General features: G+C 42.3%; 1 protein-coding gene across 1 annotated transcript in view; it reads left to right on the forward strand.

Annotated features, from left to right (window-relative positions):
- The first annotated feature begins 24,556 nt into the window (after positions 1 to 24,556).
- LOC115470681 (histone deacetylase 9-like) overlaps positions 24,557 to 27,801 on the forward strand; it is a 632,873-nt gene continuing 629,628 nt past the window's right edge. Inside the window, exon 1 of the mRNA XM_030204118.1 lies at positions 24,557 to 24,649. Within this exon, the coding sequence (XP_030059978.1) occupies positions 24,557 to 24,649 (93 nt within the window). The remainder of the gene's footprint in view (positions 24,650 to 27,801) is intronic.

Below are 27,801 nucleotides of genomic sequence, written 5' to 3' on the forward strand. Positions count from 1 at the left end.
TTTTTGAGATGGGCGCCTTCGGTTTCCATTATCGCTAAAAACCAATAGAGCCCAGCTCAAAAATGCCCAAATCCTAGGCATTTGCCCCTCACAACCCGTATTATGGAAAAAAAGATGGGCGCCCATCTTTTTCCAAAAATGCAGTTTGTCCCGCCCTTTCATATGGCCGCCCACGGAGATGGGCGTTCGATTATGCCCCTCAATATCTTTTAAAATACGTTTTCAATGTTTTTAATTTGCTTTTTTCTTTTTCTTTTACTTCTTGTTACAGAGTGCCCTCAGCAAAAACCACTTTTTTTAGGCAATACATTTCTTTGCCAAGTGGTATAGCATTTCTTTCATTGGGCTTCTCTTTATTTATATATGTGCTACTGCTTGAATAAATAAATCAAAACGTGAACTTATCTCTAAACGTTTTCTACGACGTGCACAGTATTTTCTCGCTTGTCGCTTGTCACTTCACTCTCCTCAGCCACTGTCTCTGACCGATTGATTGGCTTCCCCTGAAAACGCCCTATGGGCATCTACAAAGTTAGCACGTGCTTATGTTTTAGTACGCGCTAAAAATGCAAACGCACCATAGTAAACAGGGCCCTAGATTTTTTTTAAATCCCATATTTTTAAATGATACAGTTCAAAGAAAGTACAAGAAATGAGCAATGGAACACAAATTAGAAAAAGAAATACTCACCAATGAGAAGACAGAGGATGTTTACAGATAGAAACTTAAAGGGGTATGTCTACTAAGGTGTGTTAGCATTTTTAATGTGCCTGTAAGTTTAACGCATGTAAACCATTTACGCATGTTAAAAATGCTAATGCACCCATAGCACCACTTAGTAAACATGGGCATTAAGGAAGAGGATGACCTTCCCTCTGATCTAAAGGCTTACATCTTTAAAAATCCCTTAGTCTTCTAAAGGATCCTTTCGGCCCAACTGCTCTGTCAAGACATTTTAGATTGTACTGTTACTTTAGGTGTTAATCCTAAAAAATTGAGGAAGGGTCTTTGAGATAAATTAGAGCATCACTGCTAAAAACTGAACGGAGCTGATAGGAAGAACTGAATGCAGCGAGAGTGCATGGGCCTGGTTTTCTTTTTATCTTCTCAGTCTCCGCTACAGATGTGGTCCTTCTTATTAAAATTTCATTTCTTGTGGTCTTTCCCCCAATATTGCTCTCTTTCAGATTATTTTTCAATCAATTCTTTACTTTTAGATGATTTAGATATTTTCTAGAATAAAAAAGCTAAGTGGTCACAAAAAATGGTCATTATACAGAAATCAGCTGTATCTATACACATAGGGATAAATGTTCAAAAGGTCAAGGACAGGATTTTTAAAGGGTCAGGGGCCATTTACTTGTGGCAAAGGTTCATTTGCATAGGTAATGTTTGATACATATATAAGTAGTGAGTTTAGAAAAGCTTCTTTTTATTTATGCATGGCATGGCATGCACAGATTTAAAAGGGCAGGTTCTGGGCATGACTTGGGTGAGCATGAAATTCATACATTCCATATTTTGAAACTGAAAAACATATATTTCACAAGATTTTCTTCTTGGCATTTACACCTGCCTTGAGTCATACATTAATTGTGTGCTGACTTTAGGCCTGGGCTTGGGAGGAGAGCTTGAGGGAAGGATTGCATTTACATTCAAAACCACCTCAAAATGCCAAACATTGAGAGGGGTCAGCTCCTGAACTGCCTCACTTTGCACTTTGAATTGTAGAAAAACTGACACTTGTGTGTCTCAACTTCCACATACAACAATGCTCTTTTTAACTATGTTGTTTTCCAAAATGGCTGTTCCTGCTGTACATGCCACCAAATGCACATATTCTTTCAGCATCCTTATATACAGTTTTCAAAAGGGAAAGAGAAATGAAAATGATGTACTGCTTTTCTGTAGCTACATTTGAAGTGGTTTATATAGTGTATACAGGTACTTATTTGTACCTGGGGGAATAGAGGGTTAAGTGATTTACCCAGTCACAAGGAGCTTTTGTGAGAATTGAACGCAGCTCCCCAGGATAACAGTCCACTACCCTAACCACTAGGCTACTCCTGGCTTTGTCCCCTGGGTTTCTATATAGCATGACTTAAGTTGTGCATGCAAATCCGGCTCTAAATGAAAGGAGGAAGCACCAGGGGGATACACCTGAACTTATATAATTCTGAACCTTTCTTCCTTTTGAAGGATGCAAAGGTAAGCCAGTCTTCATGTAGTTCTGTTCTTGAATAAAGAGTTTTATGTATTTAGAACTAGAACTGCTGTCACAAGGGGCTTCATCAAAGTTCCAGGACTCAAACACTCACTTACTCTCTCACACACCCATTACGATTGTTTTATTAAAGTCCATGTCAGTACTTATTCTGCTTCATTTGTTGTTTTGACTTTTTATTATGTCTTGACTTTGATAAACTCCATTTAATAGGGATTACCTATAAAGGGCCAGATTCTATATATGGCACCTAGAAAACCTGCACGGAAAACATTTCTGCCTAAGTGTATTCTATATGCAGTGTTTGCATGTGAAGTGGTGCTTAGATGGCAACTCTGGCTGAATTTATTTATTTATTTATTTGTTGCTTTTGTATCCCACATTTTCCCACCTCTTTGCAGGCTCAATATGGCTTACGTGGAGGGGCATAATCGAACGAAAACGTCTATCTCCATGGGCGTTTATCTCCAAGAACGGGTCCGTGAAGGGGCGGACCGAACCGTATTTTGGGAAAAAATAGACGTCCATGTTTTATTCGACAATTTGTGAGCTGGGCATTTTTGTTTTTCAGTGATAATGGAAAATGAAAGCGCCCGGCTCAAAAACGAATAAATCCAAGCCATTTGTTCGTGGGAGGGGCCAGGAGTCGTAGTGCACTGGTCCCCCTCACATGCCAGGACACCAACCGGGCACCCTAGGGGGCACTTTTACAAAAAAAAAAAAAAAAAGTTAAAAGAGCTCCCAGGTGCATAGCACCCTTCCCTTGTGTGTTGAGCCCCCCAAATCCCCCTCAAAACCCACCACCCACAAGTCTACACCATTACTGTAGCCCTAAGGGGTGAAGGGGGGCACCTACATGTGGGTACAGTGGGTTTGGGGGGGGGGGCGGTGTGGAGGGCTCCCATTTACCAGCACAAGTGTAACAGGTGGGGGGGATGGGCCTGGGTCTACCTGCCTGACGTCCACTGCACCCCCTAATAACTGCTCCAGTGACCTGCATACTGCTGCCAGGGAGGTGGGTATGACATTTGAGGGTGAACATAAAAAGTTGTGAAACGGCATATTTTTGTGGTGGGAGGGGGTTTGTGACCACTGGGGGAGTCAGGGGAGGTCATCCCCGACTCCCTCCAGTGGTCATCTGGTCATTTAGGGCACTTTTTGGGGCCCTATTCGTGGAAAAACAGGGTCCAGGAAAAAGTGCCCTAAATTCTCGCTAAAAACGCATATTTTTTTCCATTATCGGCGAAAGGCGTCTATCTCTGATCGGCCGATAACCACGCCCCAGTTCCGCCTTCACCACGCCTTTGACACGCCCCCATCAACTTTGTCCGCATCCACGATGGAGTGCAGTTGAAAACGTCCAAATTCGGCTTTCGATTATACCGCTTTATTTGTTTTTGTGAGATAAACGTCTATCTCCCGATTTGGGTCGCAATATAGGCGTTTTTCTTTTTCAATTATAAGCTGGATAGTACCGTAAACGGTGTTAACCAATTCCAGTGTGAACAATAGCATAATTAAGGCCGGTGCTGGTCTGGCTTGTACAGTCTGAGTCTCGCATTTAGCAATCCGGTTTAGGATGGGCTATAGAGAGCTTTGACGAAAAATCCAGTAATTTGGAACATGAGGACAGTGCTGGGCAGACTTTTATGGTCTGTGTCCCACAAATGACAAGATTGATTCGGATAGTCTGGAATGGGCTTTGACGGCAATTCCAATAGTTGGAACATAGGGACAGAGCCAGGGGCATTTCTACGGTCTATGTCCCAGAAACAACAAAGAAAGATCATGATCAAGTATATAAGCCTTTCCTCAGCTGAGAGGTGCCCAGCTCTACCACCGGCTGCCTTTCAGGCGCTGTGGAGGACTTGCAGCTCATTTGCATATCCTTACAGCCTTCTCCGGGGTGACACCCAGGTCCACTCCGATCCACTCAGGGCCTCTGCTCTAGGTGCCGCGCGCCTAATGGCGCGCGGGGCATTTTTCTCTTTACATCTAATCTTCTTCCCAGTTGCTAAAGTACCTCAGTCATTTATGGCCCCTATTTACATTCTCTTCCTAGCCTTGTCCCTTCCTAATCTTTTCCCTCATCCCCTACCTCTCTCCGCTACAGGAACTCACTGCCCATCTATCGACTTCATCACCTCACCTTCTCTCCTACCCTCTTCCTCCCTCTTGGCTTTTAATCTCCGCCTCTTTCTTCCGTCCATTTTGCCTTCCCCATTCCACCTAAATACGTCTCGCCTTCGACGCCTTCGTGGCCACACCTCTCCTACTCTCCTCCGCTCTCTTTTACTCCTTCTCTTACTCTCAGCCGGTGACATCAATCCCAATCCTGGCTCCCCTCACCAACTATTTTCCCAACTCTACAGATCTCACTGCGACCTCTCTAACCTCATCTCTATTTCTCTACTCCCCTCCTCTTCACTGCCCTTCTCTTGCCCGCTCTAGCTGTAACAAACTCGCCTATATCCAGGACCTCTTTATCTTGCGTCACCTCTATCTGCTCGCCATAACAGAAACTTGGCTCTGCCCTGATGACTGCTTCAGTCGCAGCCCTGTGCCATGGCGGTTATCTATTTTCACATACTCCTCGCCCTGCTGGCCGTGGGGGTGGTGTTGGACTACTTCTCTCTCCCTCCTCCAGATTTCAACCCCTTCTTCCACCTCAATCTCACTGTTTTTCCTCCTTTGAAGTCCACTCTATCCACCTTTTCTCTCCTCTGCCTCTTCGAATAGCGGTCATTTATCGTCCCCCTGATAAGTCCCTTTCATCCTTTCTCAGTGACTGTGACGCCTGGCTTGCCTTCTTCCATGATCCTTCCTCCCCCTCTCTCATCCTTGGTGACTTTAATATTCCTGCTAATGATCCTTGCAACTCTTATATTTCCAAGTTACTCGCTTTAACGTCCTCCTTTAATCTCCAACTATGCTCCACCTCCCCCACTCATCAAAATGGTCACTGTCTTGATCTCATCTTCTCCTCCAACTGTTCACCCTCTAGTTTCCTTGCCTCTGATCTTCCCTCCTCTGATCACCATCTTATAACTTTCACACTTAAATCTCCTCCCTCCCAGTCCTGTCCTATCTTATCTAATTTATCTAGGAATCTTCACGATATTGACTCTTCATCTCTATCCTCCCATGTTTCAAACCTCCTCTCTACTGTGGCACCATCCACGTCTGTCAACAAGGCTGTTTCTTCTTACAACAATACTCTATCCTCTGTCTTAGACACTCTTGCACCTTTGATGATCCACCCTGTAAGGCGTACAAAACCCTAACCTTGGCTGACTTCTAATATCCGCTACCTACGTTCCTATACCCGCTCCGCCGAACGCCTCTGGCGGAAATCTCGGGCCCTTGCTGATTTCTTACACTTTAAGTTCATGCTGACCTCCTTCCAATCTGCTCTTTTACGTGCCAAACAGGATTATTATATCCAACTGACCAACTCTCTTGGCTCTAATCCTCGACTTCTCTTCACCACATTGAACTCTCTCCTCAAGGTGCCCCCTCCCCCAACTCTCCCTTCATTATCTCCTCAGACCCTTGCTGAATTCTTTCACAACAAGGTTCAAAAGATAAACCTTGCTTTCTCTACCTCACCACCTCTCCCTCCACTAGTCCGTTCCCCTCTCTCTCCTTCCCCTCATTCCCTTTCCTCCTTTCCTGAAGTTACTATTGAGGAAACTACACTTCTCCTTTCTTCCTCAAAATGTACCACCTGTTCCTCTGATCCCATTCCCACCCACCTTCTTAATGCCATCTCTCCTGCTCTTATTCCTTTTATCTGTCACATTCTCAACCTCTCACTTTCCACTGCGACTGTCCCTGCTGCCTTTAAACATGCTGTGGTCACACCTCTCCTTAAGAAGCCTTCTCTTGACCCTACTTGTCCCTCTAATTACCGACCCATCTCTCTCCTTCCTTTTCTCTCCAAATTACTTGAGAGTGCTGTTCACCGCCGCTGCCTTGATTTTCTCTCCTCACATGCTATTCTTGACCCACTACAATCTGGTTTTCGCCCTCTCCACTCAACCGAAACTGCGCTTACTAAAGTCTCCAATGACCTATTACTGGCTAAATCCAGAGGTCAATATTCCATCCTCATTCTTCTTGATGTTTCCGCTGCTTTTGACACTGTTGATCACAGCATACTTCTTGATACCCTGTCCTCACTTGGATTCCAGGGCTCTGTCCTTTCCTGATTCTCTTCCTACCTCTCCCTCCGCACCTTTAGTGTTCACTCTGGTGGATCCTCTTCTACTTCTATCCCTCTGCCTGTTGGCCTACCTCAGGGTTCTGTTCTTGGTCCCCTCCTCTTTTCTATCTACACTTCTTCCCTTGGTTCATTAATCTCATCCCATGGCTTTTCCTACCATCTCTATGCTGATGACTCCCAAATCTACCTTTCTACCCCTGATATCTCACCTTGCATCCAAACCAAAGTTTCGGCATGCTTGTCTGACATTGCTGTCTGGATGTCTCAACGCCACCTGAAATTAAATATGACCAAAACTGAGCTTCTCATTTCCCCTCCCAAACCCACCTCCCCGCTCCCCCCGTTTTCTATTTCTGTTGATGGCTCTCTCATTCTCCCTGTCTCCTCAGCTCGAAACCTTGGGGTCATCTTTGACTCTTCTCTCTCCTTCTCTGCTCATATCCAGCAGATTGCCAAGACCTGTCGTTTCTTTCTTTACAACATCCGTAAAATCTGCCCCTTTCTTTCCGAGCACTCTACCAAAACCCTCATCCACACCCTTGTCACCTCTCGTTTAGACTACTGCAATCTGCTTCTTGCTGGCCTCCCACTTAGTCACATCTCCCCTCTCCAGTCGGTTCAAAACTCTGCTGCCCGTCTCGTCTTCCGCCAGGGTCGCTTTACTCATACTACCCCTCTCCTCAAGACCCTTCACTGGCTCCCTATCCGTTTTCGCATCCTTTTCAAACTTCTTCTACTAACCTATAAATGTACTCATTCTGCTGCTCCCCAGTATCTCTCCACACTTGTCCTTCCCTACACCCCTTTCCGTGCACTCTGCTCCATGGATAAATCCTTCTTATCTGTTCCCTTCTCCACTACTGCCAACTCCAGACTTTGCGCCTTCTGTCTCGCTGCACCCTACGCCTGGAATAAACTTCATGAGCCCCTACGTCTTGCCCCATCCTTGGCCACCTTTAAATCTAGACTAAAAGCCCACCTCTTTAACATTGCTTTTGACTTGTAACCACTTGTAACCACTCGCCTCCACCTACCCTCCTCTCTTCCTTCCCGTTCACATTAATTGATTTGATTTGCTTACTTTTTTTTTTTTTGTCTATTAGATTGTAAGCTCTTTGAGCAGGGACTGTCTTTCTTCTATGTTTGTGCAGCACTGCGTACGCCTTGTAGCGCTATAGAAATGCTAAATAGTAGTAGTAGTAGTATAATATCATGTTCACTGTTGATTTATTCTTGAATTGAGAATAAAAGTGACTGTTGGGTAGACTGGATGGACCAATCAGGTCTTTATCTGTCATCACTTACTGTGTTACTATGTTTTGAAAATGGTCATTTGCTAGTTGTGTTTGTGCTCAGTGCATCTATCTTGTTGGATCATTTAAAAACCCCCACACACACATCCAAGGAAAAAATACACAAAACAAGCCATTGGGATGTATGGGGGACAGCATTCTTAGTAGACTGGCCACATAGACATCTCAGCAAAGCAGTGGGGCACCCTAGGGGCACTGCAGTAGACGTCACATAAAAGGTCTCAGATACACATCTCACTATTATCCCCTTATACTGTGTGGTGAGCCCTCTAAAACCTACCAAAAACCTATAGTACCCAACTGTACACCACTACAATAACCCTTATGGCTGCAGGAGTCACCTATATGTTGGTAGAGTAGGTTTTTGGTGGGTTTTGGAGGATTCACAATTTCCTCCACAAGTGTACCAATTAGAGTGGGATATGGACCTGGGTCCCCTTCTCTACAGTCCACTGCACCAATCACTAGGCTGCTCCAGGGTCCTGCTTGTTGCTCTAATAGGACTGGTGATAACATCTGAAGCTGTCATACAGGCTGGTATATACTGTTTCTTTCATATGCTTGGTGGTGGTGGTGGTGGGGGGATGAGGTCAATGACTCATATCACTAACACCATTGTCAGCCAAAAGACCACCAAAATAATTGTGATTAACTGAATGTAAAAGTTGTCTCAGGATACCACAGTCCCTTGAGCTGACCCTATAAGTATTTGTATTTGCATTTGACTGGCATAAGTGTTTGCACCAAAGTTAGGCATGTTACAGTGGACTTTTTCTAGTATTCTATGGCAGCAATTCCATGCTAAAATGCCATTATAGAATTTGAGCTTAGTTCACATCAACCTGCTGCCTATTTTCCAGCAACCTATTGAGAATCTCCCACCCCCTATATACTGTAGCTAGCCTACTGAAACATAGAAAATTGAAAACCTAAGGCTGGACCAGTGGATTGGTGGCAGCATTCCCAGGCAGGAATTCTGCACCCAAGATACCACTGAATGTGTGTGTTTTTCACCCATGGTCATGTTTCCTGGTCTTGACGTGCGCAAATGAGGCCCTAAAATAAGTCTCTGCACATGGCTTCACATCCCTCAAAGGCTGTCCTCGAGAGGTGGTGTTTACAGTTTTTGAATGGAGGAAAGTCCTACTGAGTGATGACTTAGAGGCAGATCTCAAAATTCGCCATTAAATACCATGTGCGTTTATAGCCAAGGTTGCTTACCATTTTCTAAACAGTGACTGATGCTCAAAGAAAATTGCATGCAAATGAGATGCACGGAAATTTTAAGTGCTCATGGTATGCACCTAGGTTCTGCACATGATCAGGAAAAAAGGTGAGCATCCAGTGACATCACATTCTGAGTTTCCTTTTTTATTTTTTTCTTCCATGACAACTTTATGTGCGGGACACACACACACACACACACACACACACACACACACACCCACATACCCCCACACAGAACACACATGCACATGGTACACACACACACAGATGCTATTAAAATTTTTCCACAAAATCTTTTAACACTACTGTTACATGCTACACACACATAATACATGCACATGGCACATTTCACACATATGTGCAGATACCATTAAAAAAACGCAAGCATGTTAAATGTAGACACTCCTTTCTGTGCAGTGCATGGAAACATCTGTGCATTGCACAGAATGCTCATTTTAATACTAATGAGCTTGTTGTAATACATTTGCATAGGATGATCGGTAGCTACTATGGTAACAGTAAAAGTGATGTTGAACTCCTTTATGCATTAGAAGCTGAATAACATGCATGCTAGACTGGCTACAACCAGTCTAAATTAAATGTTGCAAGCAAGGTAAGCTTTGGTAATTCTATAACGGTGTGACTATATTTAAGTGCTAGAAGGGACCTATGTAGCGCCCATTCTATAAAGAAAAGTAGATGCTTACTTTCCTTGATAGAGTACTAGTGCAACAGATCAAATATATGCCTATAATTAATGCACAAACACATACACCAGCCAAACATCGGTGTAAATGCTCCCATCTAAATTGCAAAAACACACGTACATTGTAGCATCCTATCATGTATGTGCCTAACTGACCACATTCAGATTCAGATGTGTATGCATCTACAAACTGTGTGCCATTGCATTTAGACACCTTTTTAAAGAATAGTGCATTTATATATGTATGTAATTATCTGCATTCTGGGCACCTAAATTTTGGCACCTTTTTAATAGAATTACCACCATTCTGTATATTAACAGCTTGATTCAGGGTCCATATTTACATATTCAGGAGGGAGCTGCAGCTCATGGCCCCTCTGCTAGGTTTAAATGGGGAGATAGGAGAAGGATACCAAAGGAGGGAAACCCCTTTATTTTCAAATAAACACAATTTCACATTAACCCTTGGTTTACTAACCCGCTTGCGGCTGCCACGTGCTAATTCCGAGCGGCAGCCGCTAGTGCGGCTTAGAAAGCAGTGTGGTAAGTAAAGAAAGAGGGGGAACAACTGCATGAACCCCTCAAAAATAAGATGTACAGCTGTTAAAACTTCTTTTTCTAAAAATGTCAGCACATTCAATATTAGTTTATCACTCGGAAATATTTCTATGGTTGTGATTTGGAGCACTGCTATTATGCTATTTCCACAAATAAAATAAAAGTTTCTAGTTATTTTTTAAGTGAGCGAGAGTAGTCAATATGAGAAGACTTGCTCTAAATCTTTGAACCTAAGCAACCTTGCATACCAACAGGCTGATAGCACATACTAGATAGAGAAATGTTGAACGAGTACAACTGCTCAGAAGGTACTAAGGTATGAAGCAAAACAGCTGCAAACAATTTCCATAATCAAACTTGGACAAGAATTTCAAAGAGTAGAAGGAATGAGTGAGAGCTGCTTAGCAGCTATGTAAAAAGAAAGAACAACATTTGAAAAACAACATAAACAGAACCCAGTACAGAAAAAAAAGAGACAAAGATGAGCAGTTTCTATAGCAATCCCATGTGAATCAATTAGTGTGATGATTTCTCTAGCTGAATTAATGTGTTGATGATTGCAACATCCCAGAAATGACTGGCATATCCGATTGTGAATCTGTCATGAGCCAAACTTTTGGTAATGGTGATATAATAGTAACCATATTGTATTATATTGAATCAATACCAGAACTAGTGGAAGAGAGATGACCTTAAACCTATAAAGTTGAGACCCCTCAGATTGATATTCAGTAAAATGTAATGGACTGCAGACAAGATGGTTTTGAACTGAGATTTTAAAAAAAAAAGACAAAACAGACAAATGCAGATTGTGTAGCACACAACTGGAGTCTGTCTCCCGTCTCATGGCTGGGTGCAACATGCTGATGTCAGAAGGCCTGCAGAGAGAAAGGTACAATTAGCAGGCACGTCTCATCCACTAAAATCGGTATAAACAATATAACATTGCGGCACTAGAAAACCAGTAGGATCATGACCCCTGACATAATTGCAGGGAATAAAAATGTTGGGATCACGTAGAAGACCCCTATTCCAACCTATAAAAAGACTCACTGCTATTAAAAGCAGGCAGAATGGCAAAGAACAGCCCAGCTAATACAGTGCTAGGAAAAAGGTTGGGAACCCAAGTACAATAAGAATAATTTCAAGTTCTTACTATAATATACTTGTTTAATTGAATCCAATATATTTTTTTAATGTAATAAAAAATGTAAATGAAATAACTCTGAGTCTTTTGAGACATGATAATATACGAAGTGGGAATAATGACACTATTTCAGAATACGTATGTGAAATAGTGAACCTCTAGTTTCCTATACACAATTAGAGGGATTGTACTAAAATGCAGTAAACATTTCATTGCAGCTTAGTTTACCACAGAAGTCACTAATCTTTGGTATTTCAGTACATGATTAATACAACTTGTGACCAACCTCGCAAGCTGCATTATTCATTGTCCCAGGAAGCACTGAGGACAGACCAAAGCAAACAGGATAGAAGTTCAAAACTCTTTATTGCACAAGTCCTGATGTGGCCACGTTTCACCAATAAGGCTGCATCAAGGGTAAATGCAACAAACTAACCAGGGATGTTCAAGACATCTTCCTGGTTGGCAAAAGTACGTCCAAGATAGCATGGAACCATAGAATTTCTATCCAAGCCAGCACAGGCAAAATAGCACCTTCAGGTCCTTACATTCTATGGTTTGATGCTATCTTGGATGTACTTTTGCCAACCAGGAAAATATCTTGAATATCCCTGGTTAGTTTGTTATATTTACCCCTGATGTAGCCATATTGGCGAAACATGGACACGACGGGACTTGTGTAAAGAAGATTCCTTTGGACTTATGCAGTAAAGATTTTTGGACTTCTGTCTGCTTTGGTCTGTCCTTGTGACTTACTGTGGACAACAAGAGCCTCTTCCTGTTTGCCCAGGAAGGATTGAGCTATTATCCCCCGGCCTGATGCTTAAGGGAAGCATTCTTAAAGAGACTGCAGCTAAACTGTGGTTCACCCTCCCTCCAAAGTCCCCCCAAGTAGACACCCCCTGAAGGCCACCTGAAAAACCCTCAAAGACCTTCCCTCCTGAAGAATCCCCATGAACACATATTCTCCAAAGAGCCCCCTGAACACCCCCACCACAATGGGCATATCAGCATTTAGCGCCAGCTGATTTTTAGCATGAGCTAAAAATGCTAGCACACCTTAGTAAAAGACCCCCTTATTGAAGAAGGTAAAGGTAGTTCAATCACATGCATAAGGATCTGCTGAGCGGTAGTAATAATACAGGTTTGAACTTTTAGTAGGTCAGATAAATAGAGAAGTCAGTCACCTTATAAAATTTTAAAAGCCAAACATAAGACTTTAAAGTGTACTCTAGCAACAACTGGTAGCCATTGAAGTGAGCGCAGCAAAGCAGAAACTATCATATTTCAACTTACAGAAAACAATCTTTACAGCTGTATTTTGTAATAATTGTAGATGAGATAGAAGCAACTGAGAGATACCTAAATAGAAAGTATTACCGTAATCTAACCTAGAATGAATAAATGCTCATACTAATTTCGGCAGATTATCTAATGAGAAAAGTAAACCAATTTGTCGTAAAAATTATAAGTGGACAAACACTGAAGACATTAGATGATTCACTTACAAATTATCTTCTAAATCTAACCATACGCCTAGACCACGTACTATAGATTGCAATGTGATTGTTTTTCCTTCTAATAGTAAATTCATTTTAGATGTTGGGAATTTCTTCCCTCCAACCAAAGTAAAGAAGTTTTTTCAGTGTTTAGTTTCAATTTATGATCAAGCATCCATTGACATATTCGAGCAAAAGTTGTAGTCATACTAAGAAAAGTTTCCCCCAATGATTTTAACTTTGGAAAGATGATTTATACATCATCTGCATAAATATAATATTTCAGGCCTAATTATCTTTGTTCTAAACCAAGGGAACTCAAAAAATATTAAGAAAGAGTGGAATAGGAATTATTGTGACTTCTGGCTGAAGTTTCATGAGTTTGTTGCGGGAGGAACCTAGGGTCATGAGGGAGGAGGTTGGGGTAGGGGGCGAGGAGGGGTTAGGGGGGGGGGAACCAGATAACTTGGGCAGGACTGCTTGCAATTATATGATGTTCATCTTGTTACTGCTGCTCTTTGTATTTGCAATTTGATGGAGTTGTTTGCTTTTGTTCTTGTATTCATGGAGCTGTATAGTGTAATGCTAGATCAATAAAGATATTTGCAAAATAAATAAATAAATAGTACTGGTGAAAGTGAGGAACCCTGAGGTAGTCAATAACCTAGTTCCAAGTAGTTGGAATATCAAGTAGTTGATATTGTACCAGATTTTATAACAGCATAATTGTGATTTTTCAAGAAACCAGACAACCAGAACAATACTCTACCAGTAATCCCTATAGATTCCAAGTTAATCTATAGGGATTCATTTTAGATCATGATCCACCAGATCAAAAGCAGCTGGTAGACCTAATTACACTAATATAGAAGGAATATTTTTATCAAGCAATAGCCTAAGATCAGTAACCAGTGCTAGTACACAAGTTTCCATATTAAACAGCTTCCTAGAGCCAGATTGCATTTGGTTCAAAAACATCAAATCTATTTAGATAATCCTGTATTTGAGATGTCACAAAAGATTCTGATATCTTAGCTAATAAAAAAGCTGCAATTTGAACAAAGTCTTTTATAAAATTTTGGGGGAATCTTGAGTATCCCAACCTGAATGTCACAATTTATTGTTTGTGCCAAGGTGATTGAACATATGTTTTCACTTGCCCTTGCCTAGAAATTTATTTTGCACAAGAAAATTGTTAGTTTTCATTTACATTTCATTTAACACAACCGTTTGTCACTTATAGCCACACTTATCATTGCTTAGGACAGCTGGTAACACTTTACATGAACAAAACACCGAGACTGCAGCAAAAGCAGACAGATCTCATCTAGACTTGTAGTTATAACTAGAAACTCTGAGGTTTGTCCCAGAATGCTCAGGTTCTGGGACCCTCTTTTTCAGAGACCCCGTGGCATGAAAACAGGAAAAGTATTGGCACACCTATAGAGCAGTTAGACCATCTGCAAGTGAAGAGAAGATGCAGTGTCTTTCTTCTGCATTGCTGCTCCTACTGCCTCCAATAGCCTATTGGTCCTGTGTATGAAAATAGAAGAAACCAATAGACCACGGTAGGAGATAAGAGCAACAGTATGCTAAAGGGATAGCATTTCATTTCTGTGAAGGCAGGGATTCTATTTTCCAGCACCACAGTACTTGTAAGATTTCCAAGCTGACTGCTGAAAGGAAGAAGAAAGAGGAGAAAGAAAAGGGATAAGGAAGAGGAGGAGAAAAGAGAGAAGGAGCAAAAGAGATTAAAAAAGATTGAGAGAACGGGATACATTAGAAATGAGAGGAAACAGATCTATAAAGGAAAAGAGCTGAAATAGTGAAAGGAAAGATATTAACTAGAGGAAACAGTTTCGAAAATAAAGGAAGAAGGAGAAGGGATCAAGGGGTAAGGATTGGATGAAGAGAAGAAAGTACCGACAAAAAATACATAAATAGAGAAGGAAAGATCAGAAAAAGGATAAATGAAAGTGAGTAGTTAGCAGAATAAATCATGATACCTTTCTTTTAATTTAACCTAATTCCAAGATTTATAGCCCCCTAAGGGGTCCTTTTACTAAAGTACTAAAATCTGGGTGAGACTCATTTAGGGTTTTTTTTTTAACTAAGCTGCAGCAAAACGTGGCCTGCGGTAGTGTAGACATGTATTTTTGTCAGGCCAGTTTTTACCATGTCTGGGAAAAAGGGCTTTTTTCAATGGGCCGGGAAAAGGGCCTGCGGTAAAATTGAAACCAGCAAATGCTTATTTATGGCCTGAGCCCTTAACACCACCAATTGATCTAGCGGTAAGGGCTCATACACTACAGTCGTGGTGACCGGTTACCAACTGCCAATTAATGCCAGAAACGCTGTTCATGGTAGGAAACAAACAAAATAAAAAATCATTTGTCCTGGCAATATAGGCGTGCACCAAATCTGAAATTACCACCGGAGGGCACGCTAGCCTGGCAATAATCTCATTTTGCTGTGCGCTGCACACAAGTAGAGCCTACCATGCCTTTGTAAAAGGGTTCCTCTAATATGTGGGATTTTCCCATGCACTAACCCCCTGTTTCTATATAGGTCACCAAAATTTGGGTGTGGAGATCTGTGTACAAACTAATTAGATGATGAGTGATTAACAATCAATAATTGGTTTTAATTGGTACTTATTTGGGTTTATGTGCAGATCTGCCCTGTGTCCTATTCTATACAATGCACATCTAAATTTTAAAGTGAAAACTCAAATGGAGGCATGACCATGGGGGGGGGGGGGGGGGGGCATAGGTGAGTCAGGGGTGTTCCCAGAAATTAGGTGCAATGTTATAGAATAGTGTCACGTATTTGCTCAACTTCCATTAGTTACACAACTGCATTTACACCAGGTTTCATCAGTCTTAAGTGCGGAACACAAAGTTCAGCACAAGATCTGCACTAAACTAATACTCTATAAAAGGTGATCTATGCAGAGTACCCTTAGCAGAATACTAGTTTAGTGTGGAATTTCTTGGACCTTAATTTTGGGGTGACATTTATAAAATTCCCTCTAAAATTTAGATTTAATGCATTTAGGGGCCCTTTTAAAACACTGCGGTAGAGCTAATGCGGTGTTGTCATGTGCCAATCTGGCACTACAGCCAGCCTACCACAGGAGCCAGCGGTAGTTCCACCCCCAAGGTGCACCATTTACAGTGAGACAGGAAATATATATATATATATATATATATATATATATATATATATATATATATATATATATATATATATATTTTACTGCTAGAGGCATACCTGGCGGTAATTGGGCAGCTCCACACACTGCCCGGTTACTACCAGGTTAGTACAAGAGCCCTTACTGCCTCCTAAACAGAAATGGCCACATGGCAAGTGTGCACTTACTGCACTGCCATTTCCCTTTTTTTTTTTTTTTGCCTTTTACCTGCTGCAGTAAATAGGGCCTTGGGACGCAGCAAATCCACAAGCCAATGCTGCTGCAGGGCCCATTTTACCGTAGCTTGGTAAAAGGGGCCCTTAATGTGGTATTTTGCATTGCTTTTCTTGGTCATGTGCTAATGTTGTCATTAGCATGTAGTACCCGCAAAAAATTAAGGCCAGAACACTTAAAGGCAGATGATCAAAAGCCCCACGCTGTTCCAAACAGCGCTCTAAAATAGCGCTGGAACAGTACGGGGCTTTACCGCACCGATGATCAGAGATAATGCATGCAAATTTAAGCAGTGCAATTATCTCTGATCAAGGGGTAGAAGTGCAGGCGAATTGTGCCTGAGCATGCGCTCAGCACAATTCTCCCGCACTTGTTTGAAAGGTCTGGGCTGTCAAAAGCCCAAACCTGTCAAACACAGAGCTGGAGGTACATGGGACCACCAGGCCCTGACTTCCCCTGACCCGAGCAATGGGGGCTGGAGGTCCTGGTGGACCTCCGGTCCCCCCGACGATCCCACCCCCCAGGTTCATGGAGGGCTGGAGATCCGGTGGGTCTCTAGCCCCCCCAAACCCCCAGAAAATGGTCCCTGGTGGTCTAGTGGCCGCCGGCCAAACCCCCTCCCACCCTCCCACCCTCCCACCCAGCGAGCGACCGGGGGGGGGGGGGGGCTGGAGGTCTGGCAGACCTCCAGCCCACCCCAACTCCCCCCCGCCCAGCGTTGTCTGACCAATCCCTGATGGTCCAGCGTAAAGGACAACCCCTCCCGGTCCCCTACCTTAGTTGGAGGAGGGACGCAGCCTGCCTTCCTCCTCTTCCTTGGGTTGACAATGACGCAAAATGGCGGCACCCAGCCCCACCCAGTGCATCCTGGGATATGCTGGGCGGGGCTACAGACCATGTAAGGGAATCGCTGAGAGGGAAGGGAAGGCTGAAGGTGAGCCGAGCCTGCTGCTTTCAGAGCCGCCGTGTGCCTTGAGCTAAAATAAATTATATTAAAAGGCAGGACGGTGGAAGGAAGGAAAGGAAAACTATCGGGGAGCTGAGGGCAGGCAGGCAGGTGAGCCGGCGCTGGGGTTGGACCTGGAACTCGGGGGCTAAAAGGAGGGGCAGGTGGAGGCTGGGGCGAGTCACTGCACGTGGATGGGAGGGGAGGATAGGGGCAAAGGAGAATCGCTGGACATGGAAGGGAGGGGAGGGGAGAGAGGAGAAATCACTGGACATGGATGGTTAGGGGAGAGAAGAGGAGAATCGCTGGACATGCATAGGCGCCCGGTATAAGAGGCTTGGAGAGGCTAAGCCTCCCCCCTGCTGCAGGAGAATGGATCAGCTGTGGAGTCCAGCTGCTCTGAGGGGATTAAATTGTTGATTTACCTCCATCCTCACAGCAGGAGCTGCACTGAAAGCCCTCTAGCAGTTGTAGAAATTGGTTTATGGTTTGTTTACCTTACTGCTGGGAAAGCAGGGGGGGGGGGGGTTGGCTGGAGGTGTCCTGGGTTGCCAGGGAGATATTTAAGGAGGATGACTTCCTGACCTGCACTGAGGACAGATAGCAGCAGAACGGATACTGGGCCAGCATGATCAGAAAAAGTCACCAGACAACAAAGGTAGAAAAGATAATTTTATTTTCATTATAGTGTTTGGAATATGTCCACTTTGAGAATCAGGTGCTCAACATTAAAAGTTTATATTTATTTACTTATTTATGGCATTTTATCCCACATTAAACATGAATTAGGGTGTTTTGTGACTCTACATGAGAATTGTGATGATATGATCCCTTGTTTCATATTGTTGACGGTCTGCATTTTCTGTATGGGTGATATATTGGTGTATTAGGTCTGCCTAGTGTAATATTTATGGTACAGTAAGGTTCTGAGTGTGTTTTTGGACAAAGTTGTGCATAGTGTTTTGCAGTTGAGCGATTGTGGTTAGAATATGCTTTGAGCAACCACTTTATTCTTTGACATATGATACATATCTAATATCTAAATTTAATAAAAGGTATTAATTGTGACTTTTATTTTTATTTATTTTTTCTGCATGTTATCAGACAATTATGGATTTAAGCTCCACCCCTGGCCCCACCCCTAACCCCGCCCCATTTAGCCTCCCCAAACAGTTGGGCCACCGACCGCCTATGTGGACATGGATGGGAGAAGAGGGCAGGGGAGAGAGGAGAATCGCTGGACATGGATGGGAGGGCATAATGTTTAATGTGAGCAAATGTAAAGTGATGCATGTGAAAAAGAGGAACCTAAACTATAGCTACTGTATGTGATACCAGGTTCCTCATTAGGAGTCACTGCCCAGGAAAAGGATCTAAGTGTCATCATTTATGATACATTGAAATCCTCTGCTCAGTGTGCAGCAGCGGCTAAGAAATCAAATACAATGTTAGGAATTATTAGGAAAGGAATGTAAAACAAAAATGAGAATGTTATGATGCCTTTGTATTGCTCTATGGTGTGACAACACCTTAAATACTGTGTGAAATTCTGGTCACTGCATCTCACAAAAGAGATAGCAGAATTAGAAACAATACAGAGAAGGACGATGAAAATGATAAAGGGGATGGGATGACTTCCCTATGATGAAAGGTTAAAGAGAATAGGGCTCTTCATTTTGGAGAAGAGACAGCCGAGGAGAGATATGATAGAAGTCTATAAAATGCTTAGTGGAGTGGAATGGATAGATGTGAATCGCTTGTTTACTCTTTCCAAAAATACTAGTACTTGGTGCAAGCAATGAATCTACTAAGCAATAAATTTAAAACAAACTGGAAAAAATGTTTCTTCACTCAATGTGTAATTAAACTCTGTAATTCGTTGCCATAAAATGTGGTAAAAGCAGTTAGCTTAGCAGGGTTAAAAAAAAGGTTTGGATCATTTCCTAAAAGAAAAGTCCACAAGCCATTATTAAGATGGACTTGGGAAAATCCATTGCTCATTTCTAGGATAAGCAGCATAAAATCTGTTTTACTATCCTGGGATCTTGCCAGGTACATGTGACCTGAATTGGTCACTGTTGGAAACAGGATACTGAGTTTGATGGACCTTTGATCTGCACCAATATGGCAACGCTTATGTTCTTATGTACTGGTGCCAGAGTGACTCAAGGTCCCAGTGGATGCTGAAGCATCTGCAAATCTCAAGTTGGTGGAGACAGGGTTCAGGTGATGGGCCTTCTTGGAGTCAGATACGTTATTATATATTACGACATGTTGTGCAATGCTTCTCGCATAGCCTGTGACAGATGGCTACAGCCAGATTTGGGGGAGGGGGGGCTGAGGTGTGGGTATGCACTACACAGGCACAAGTGCTGTGTGAGCTGAGGTGACCATGTGGACAGAAGATGGCATGGTGGCCTTGCTGTTGAGCATGTACACTGTTGCTGGAAGGTGGTGATGGATAGTGGGGTAAAGCAAATGTGCCTTTGGGTGGCTCAATATACATTAGTGAGTTGCTGCCAATGTTCTCATCAGTATGTAGTCAGGGGGAAGGATGCTGGGGAGGGGGGAGGGGATTAGGTTGTACAGATATCTGCAGTCCCTCATTTTAGCATGGAATGGTTAGTGGAGAGGTGGTCCTATAATTACTTATCATTGGATATTGTGTACATTCTGATTCCAACAATTGTATTGTTCTTTCTTAGGAAAAATCAATAACATGTACTGCAACAACAAAGGTACTTCACTGCATGTGACCCTGCTTGCACATGAGTGGTGCCGTGATTCTGGGGGAGGGGGAGTACTGCTTCACACTCATCTTACCAGGGTGCCTCTAATGGATCTCCTCGCCCTCATGAAGACATTGGGGGGGGGGGGAGGGAAGAGGAGGTGGTAGAGTTCTGTCTCTGGCACACTGAAATTAGCCTCCCTCCGAAGAGACAAGACTGTCCACACTGAGGAACATTCTTCCATGTGCATGAGGTATATATGCATCTTTTGCATATGGAGGGAACGTACTGCTATTCCTGCAAATGTTTTTTTTTTTGACACAGGGACCAGTACTGCTGTTGCACTTTTGTATTTTTGATTGGCTGAAATGCTTATCACTGAATGTCTACAATGTTTGTAGTGCATTCTCTTTTTAAATGTTTTAAATGGACTTTACATAAAAGGTTCCAGGTACACATCTCACCATAACTCACTTATATTGTATGGAGAGCCCTCCAGGAAAGAGAAAAACCTACTGTACTCCACTACAACAGCCCTCAAGCTTGCAAGCGTCACCTATTTGTAGGTACACTAAGCATTTAGTGACTTTTAGTGGGCTGGGCAGCTGGGCTCATACATTCCACCACAAGTGTACCAGTTAGAGTGGGATATGGGCCTGGGTTCCCTTCTCTACAGTCCACTGCACTGACCACTAGGCTACTCCTGGGAACTGCTTGCTGCTCAAACAAGAATGGCCATCATATCTAAAGCTATCATGTACCCTGGTATGTACTGTCACTGTCACATCATGGGGGGTGGGAAGGGGTCATTGAGGGAGTAAGGGGGTTATGCCTTAATCCCTCCACTTGTCATTTTGTCATTTACTACTGCTAGTTTAGGGTCCCTTTTGTTCACTTATTTGTGATTGAAACAGGTCTAGCCAAAAATATCTTAATTTTGGCCCTAGACATTTTAGTTTTGTTTCATTATTGCAGAAAAATATCTATCTTTTGGTGCTACCCATATCCCACCCAGGCTCCCACACAAAACACATCTCTACACCATCCCCTTGAAATTTGGACAAACTGTAAAGAAAAATGTCTAAAATCAGTTTGTGGAAAATCACAACTTGGATGTTTCTGAAAGAAAAACATCCATCTACCACCTTATGATGTTTTTTGGACTTTTATTTTTGTTTTGAAAATGAGCTCCTAAATGAATCATGGAACACAGATATCTAATAAATATATTTTCTGAATACAAATCCCTCCTAATTAACAGACACGTGTACATTTTCTCCCGAGAACTATATTTACATTTTTTAAATTTTCCTCATTGAGTTCAAGGCTGGTTTTTATATTACACACGTCTAGTTAATAAATCCCAATAAATAAATAATTTGACCCACGTAGGCTAAACTGGTTCTGGATATATCCCTAGATCAGATTTTTGGTGGGATTATTAAAGGATGTGCATTCATCTTACAACAAATAGTAAAAAATGCCAAAGTTCATTTTTCATATATGCACCTTTAAATGAATTGAATAACCATGGCCCTAAAATGAGCTGAATTCTCATAATTGCCATTTAACTTTTGCAGTGGTAAAGTCTGCAGGGACAGACAATAGCAGAGCTAGTTAGCAGGGAGAGAAGACAGCAGCCACGGCTACCAATCATGTTGAAACTTTTTTACATGCAATGAAATGAGTCTATCTCTGCCACTCTTCTCTCAAATTCTTTGACTAATCATGTCAGCCGCTGAGCAGGAACTAAAACAGACATCATCGAACCAGTATATTTTTTCCTTGTGTATTCAATGAGAAAAGCTGATAAATAATTGGTGGTTTCAGAAAGTTATTTTACTAAAGTTTAGGAGGAAAGTGAGTTCTGAAAATCTCACAGACTCTCTGGCTTCAGAGTTGTAGAAAGTGGAGAAGTCAGAGAGAAAAAGAAGCAAAAGGGAGACAGACACGACAGATGCAGAAGAAGGCAGTCATATAATATTACAACTACTATTGCACTACTTCTGCTTAGCACTTTAGACTTACAGAGCTCTGTACACACAGTCCTTGCTCCATAGAGCTTACAGTGTAATTTCCTTGAATCACAATGCTTGGAAGTAGATATGCAGATAGTGGTTAAAAAAAGAGCAGGGAAGTCTAATATTTGCATTATTTATTAGGATTTATTTACCGCCTTTTTGAAAGAATTTACTCAAGGCGATGTACAGTAAGAATAAATCAAACATGCAATAAACAATTACAGCAGTAAAAATATTCAAACAATACAAAGTATGGCATAGTACACTACTTACAATGTATGTAATAGAACATTTTAATAGACAGCGTAGAGTATAAAAAAAGAATAGGGTTTATTGATGTTCTAGTACCTAGTCCAGTGTTTGAGCTGTTGTGTTTTCCTAAGTAGGTGCTTGTTACACTGCTATTATGGTTGCTCTTTTGGTCCCGAGTGATATTTGTAGTGTTTTGTATTACTTCACAGTATGCCTGGTACTGCCAGTTGATGTTCCCAAGAAATCTGGGTCCAACAGCAGCCCTAGAGGAGAGGAACAAAGAGGAAGGTTTCCAGTCCCCTGTAGTCTGCCAGCCGAGCTGAAGAGTTTCTTTAAGGGGAGATCGGTCACTGTAGCTAGAATACGAAAGACCAGCTGTTTGCTCCCATCTCTACAGAGGGGCAAGAGAAGGCAGAGCCAACATTGGTGGAGGAAAGGGGGGAGAGACAGCCAACAACAAGTAAAATAATTGCCATCAGAGCAGAATACCAGATACACGCACTGTTCTGTGCTGTGAAGTGTATGGAGTAATTTTGGCAGACATAATCAAGTTAGTCATCATGTTAGGGATTTGCAGAAGAATCATCAGATATTAAAAGTTTTGTTGCTGAATAGGGTCTTAATATCAAGTGTTTGTGTGCTAAGTTGCTAAGTGGGAAGACGTAGGAAACGATAGCCAAATACACCCCATAAATACAGCAAGCAGTAGAAACTGAATAATTAATATATTTATTTACACAGACTTGATATAGCGTTAAGGCCTGGGGCATAGGCATAAAAGCAGTTTACAAAAAAATACATAAAAGGTTAAAAGGGGGGGGGTAGAGGACTGACGGAGTGACAGAGAAAATATTAAATAGATCCAGAGAAGGAAATAGAAAAAAAGGGTTTTAAGGGCTTGTTTGAATTGGGGGAGGGAGGGCTGATTTCTGATGAAAAGTAGCAGGTCATTCAACAATTCGAGACCAAGTTAACAGAAGGCAGAGTCACGGGTAGAGGAAAGTCTCATGAAGGAAGGAAGAGTAAGAAGATTATTATCAATTGAGCGTAAGAAGTGGAGAGGGGCGTAGGGAATGAGGAGGTTGTTAAGGTAGGCAGGATCAGATGAGAGTCTTGATTTGTATACCAACAGAAGGATTTTGAAAATAAATGCATGATGAGAAAGGGAGCCAGTATTCTGCACAGAGAAGTGGGGTGATGTGATTGAAATGATGTACATTTTGAAGAAGTTTAACAGCAGTTGATTGGACAAGTTGAAGGTGTTTAAGTGAGTGAAGGGGGAGGCCAGTGTACAGAGAGTTACAATAATCCAGATGTGAGATGACTAGACTCAAGATGACAGGGATAAGGAGGGTGGGGGAGTGCACAAGTGGACAGACCAGACACGTTGAAGCGCAAAGAAGGCTAAGTGCAGAACAACATTGATTTGCAGCTTAAAAAGTCAGGGAAGATTAAAAAATAACCTTGAAGATACTTATGGAGTTACTGAGTGGGACTGAGAAGTTGTCCAGAGAAGGAGGGGATGAAAGTAAGACAGACTGAGAAGAAGGGAAGAAAATAGCTTCACACTTAGAAGCATTCAGAAAAAGCACGTTGGATTTGAGCCAGAGAGAGACCTGGGATAAGCATATGTTATGGAGGAAAGAAGTGTCAACAATTTTACAAGCGATCTGAATGTCATCCACGTAGCAGAAAGGAGTGCAAGCGTGATCCTTAATGATTGTGAGCAGAGGGGCCAGAAAAATATTGAAGAGTGTAGGGAAGAGAATGGAACCCTGGGGGACACCCAAAAGAAGAGGAAGAGAGGGCAAAAAATACTTGCCGAAAGATAGTTGGTACATATGATCACTAAGGTAACTTGAGAACCAAGTGAGAATGGTGTCAGTGATGTTGATTGACTGAAGACAGTGAAGAAGCAAAGGTCGAATTTGCAAGACAGGTTGAGCAACACAAGGATCACTGAACAGTGTTGGTCAAGGAAAGTGCGGATAAAGTTATGAAGGGTTAGGAGGAGGGGGTTTATGTGCTATGATGATGGTGAAATCCAGATTGGAAACAGTGAATGATATTGCAGTTCTCAACATGTTGGACAAGTTGGTGGTGAATTAGTTTCTTGAGTAGTTTAGACAGGAAGAGGAGATGAGAAATGGGATGAAAACTAGAGGGGAGAGAAGGATCAAGTTGGGTTTTTTAAGGAGCGGGCGAAGAACAGCATGTTTTCAGGATGAGGGTATGGTGCCAGTGGTGAGAGAGGAGTTCATGAGGAGAAGAAGGTGAGGGAATGGCATTCGATACTCTCTATAGAGGTTTTGAAAGAGAACATGGTCAGAGCCACATTTATGCCATTTACAGGTTGCTGTATGGAGTGGGTTTGGTAAGTACAGGGAGATGTCGATTGAGAAAAGAACATAGAGCAGCATAGAATTGGTACACACAGTCTGATTTAGAGGGAGAACTGAGGATGGGGGGGGGGGGGGGGAGGAATTGAGACAGAGATTGTGAAATGGACAAGTTAGTGTCTCCATGGAGATCATGATAGGAAACTGGGGTTAGTGCAGGGGTGGAGGACTGCTGGAAAAAGAGAATGAAAAAGTGAGCAGAACATGATCTGACCAAGGGACTGGGAAGGTGGAGGACTGCTGGAAAAAGAGAGTGAAAAAGTGAGCAGAACATGATCTGACCAAGGGACTGGGAAAAACTGGAGGAGCTAGTAGGGAGTGTGAGTTGAGGTTACATAAAGATGAAATTAAGAGTGCTGCCCACCTTATGGGTAGGCAAGGTAGCATGCTGTTGGAGACCAAGGCTGGAAGCAAGGGAAAGAAAGGAGGAATAGCAGTCAAAGGGGGGGGGGGGGGGGGAGGCAAGCTGAATTCACCCAGAAGGAGCAGATGAAAAAGTGTCAAGCATTCTGAGATGAAAGCTGAAAGCTCATCAAGGGACTAGGAGATAATACTGGAAGAAGGCAAACAACAGTAGCGTAACAGTAGTTGGAGGTAGAGGGGAAGCCAGGTGAATAATAAATGCTTCTGAAAAGGAGAGAAGTTTAATGGTGCAAAGCATAATTTACATGGAGGAACGGAAGACGCAGGCCATGCCTCCCCATGATGGGCTGTGCGTGGGACATGGGGAGATTGAAAGCTGGGTGGGCAGGAATCAAGCAGGGTGGCAGTGTCTCCTGGCCGGAGCCAGGTTTCAGTGACGGAAAGGAGATCCAGTGCATGGCTAGAGATAAGATCAGCAATGAGAGTGGCTTTGTGACGGAGGGAGTGAACATTCAAGAAACCAAGTTTCAGCAGGGGAAAAACAGGAGGAGAAAGGGCATGAGGACAAACGGGTGTAAGGAATCTGAGTGAAGGGTGCATATGGCCTTCCAGTTCCAGCAGAAGCAAAATACCAATGAAGGTGAGAAAGATGTCCTATAAACCTCAGAGGTGTCGAGGTATTTTAAAGTGCTTGAGGATCCATGTAATGCATGCTGTATGAACTGTCGAAAGCATAACAAAGGAAAGAGAAAGCTACCCCATTGCAGGGGCAAAGTAAACAACACTAGGGAGCAGTGGTCCCAGTAATCAACAGATGAAGGATAGATGATAAAACAATGCATAAATAGTAATGAATAAAAAGATGTCACAGCAACAAGTACAGCAACATAGCATAAGACAATGCTAATAGGAAGGAAGAAAAAGAGGAAGATAATGCAAAACCAGATAAAGTAGAAACAAAGAATTAAAAAAAAAAGGTTAAAGTCAGTTAACCACTCAACAAGTAGAGTATAGGATTTTCTTATAAGACCCCCTAAGCTAAAGGGAAAAAGTTCTATTAAAGCAAAAAATTAAGATTTTTTTCAAGAACATGTAGAAGGAATAAAAATAATTAAGTCTTAAAAATTACATATAAGCAAAAGTTATGTGTAATATGGCAGACGGGGTATCACACATCCTTCTGCACACAAGGACTCTTTACCATGAAGGGCAAAACAACTCTTGCCTTATTGAAAACCTTCAGCCAATAGTCATGCTTCTGTTGTGAGCATATCAAAGACTGCTCGTTGAAGAATGACTAACCAATCAAGCCATCATCTACATGACCATATATGCACTAATCAGCTAATTTTTCTTATATGTGTTAATATTATTCCTCAGGCAGATGAGAGCCAAAAATTGTTGGGTCTTATTTAAATGATATTTAGCTGCTTTTTTAAAAAAATAAAGTGGTCATTATTCAGTGGCATTTTCTGGATCGTGTCACTGAATATCTTTACAAAACACCATGTCACTAGTCAGATAGTGCCAGGGTGGTCTGAGAGGGAACTGAGTGGAGGCAAGAGTTAACCAGGTAGCAATGATTTTCAGTGCAGCTTTTTGAATTGCTTCCGCATATCATTTTTCTGCATCACCCTGAGTAGAGAATGTATCATATGAGAGTTATCTTTTGCACTGGTGCCTTTTGTTAGCACTTGTATTTATGTACTCCAGAATTGGCATTTCCCTTGAAGGCTTGTTTATAATTGAGCCTTGTAACATCTGTAAGACCCCTGATGCAGGCAGTTTCACCCAAACATGGACCTTGTTGACATCCTAATCTGAAGGTCCTTTGTACATTTTTGTTTGGTGTTCTCTTTTGTGTACCTTGGTTTCCCTCTCTATTTTTTTTTCCTGGATAGCTGTCAGGATAACTTAGGATAGCAATAAAGTTCCCCTAAATATATCTGGATAAGTTATCTGCTTAGTGGCTGAATCTTGATAGTACCAGGCACTCATTGCAGTATCTGGCTATTCAGTGGCAGCTACTATCTGCATAGTGCCTCTAAATATCTGGATTTGTATGCCTCTGGCAACCAGACTAACATAGACTGAAAATCGGGCAGAGAGATGGGCAAGGTTGGTAACTCCACCCTGGACATCAAGTAGCATGAGCAGGAAAGCTACAGAAAACAAGAAACCTGTTTCCCAGGCTGAGCCACCAAACTCTTTCCTCTCTGAGGCAGCAGGTGAGCAGGCCAACACCTATCTAAGCGAGTTACCATGAAGAAGAAGGGTGGTGTTCAATTTTACTGTCCCAGAAAAGAAACACATAGCAATTGTTTATTTATTTCTTTCTTCCCAACCCAGAGGAATACTCCACGCACTCCAGTAATTAGGGAGAAACAAAATGGACGCCACAAGATATGAGAAAATACTGACATTTTTATTAACTTACCAAGTTAGAAAAACAGACAGCCAATAAATCTACAATGTTTTTCTCATGGGATTGCACCCACGCTGCAAAGTGCAGTCTCTAAGTACATCTCCACAGACATAAGATTTACATTCACTTTTATATGGAAAACTTAACTTAATGTCACTAAGCCTGCCTCTTTCTTGTTCTTCTTTTCTACAAAAGCTGATCAAGATTGTCTAGGGTGGTCCACAGAAACATAAGACTGATAAGTTTGTTTATTAGATTGCTTCACGGTCCATTTCACCAGTAACCTGCTATTTCGTGTTTCCATCACCTGCATATCCAGATAATTTGCAAAGGGCTCCT

This window comes from Microcaecilia unicolor, chromosome 1, assembly GCF_901765095.1.
Source record: "Microcaecilia unicolor chromosome 1, aMicUni1.1, whole genome shotgun sequence".
NCBI lineage: Eukaryota > Metazoa > Chordata > Amphibia > Gymnophiona > Siphonopidae > Microcaecilia > Microcaecilia unicolor.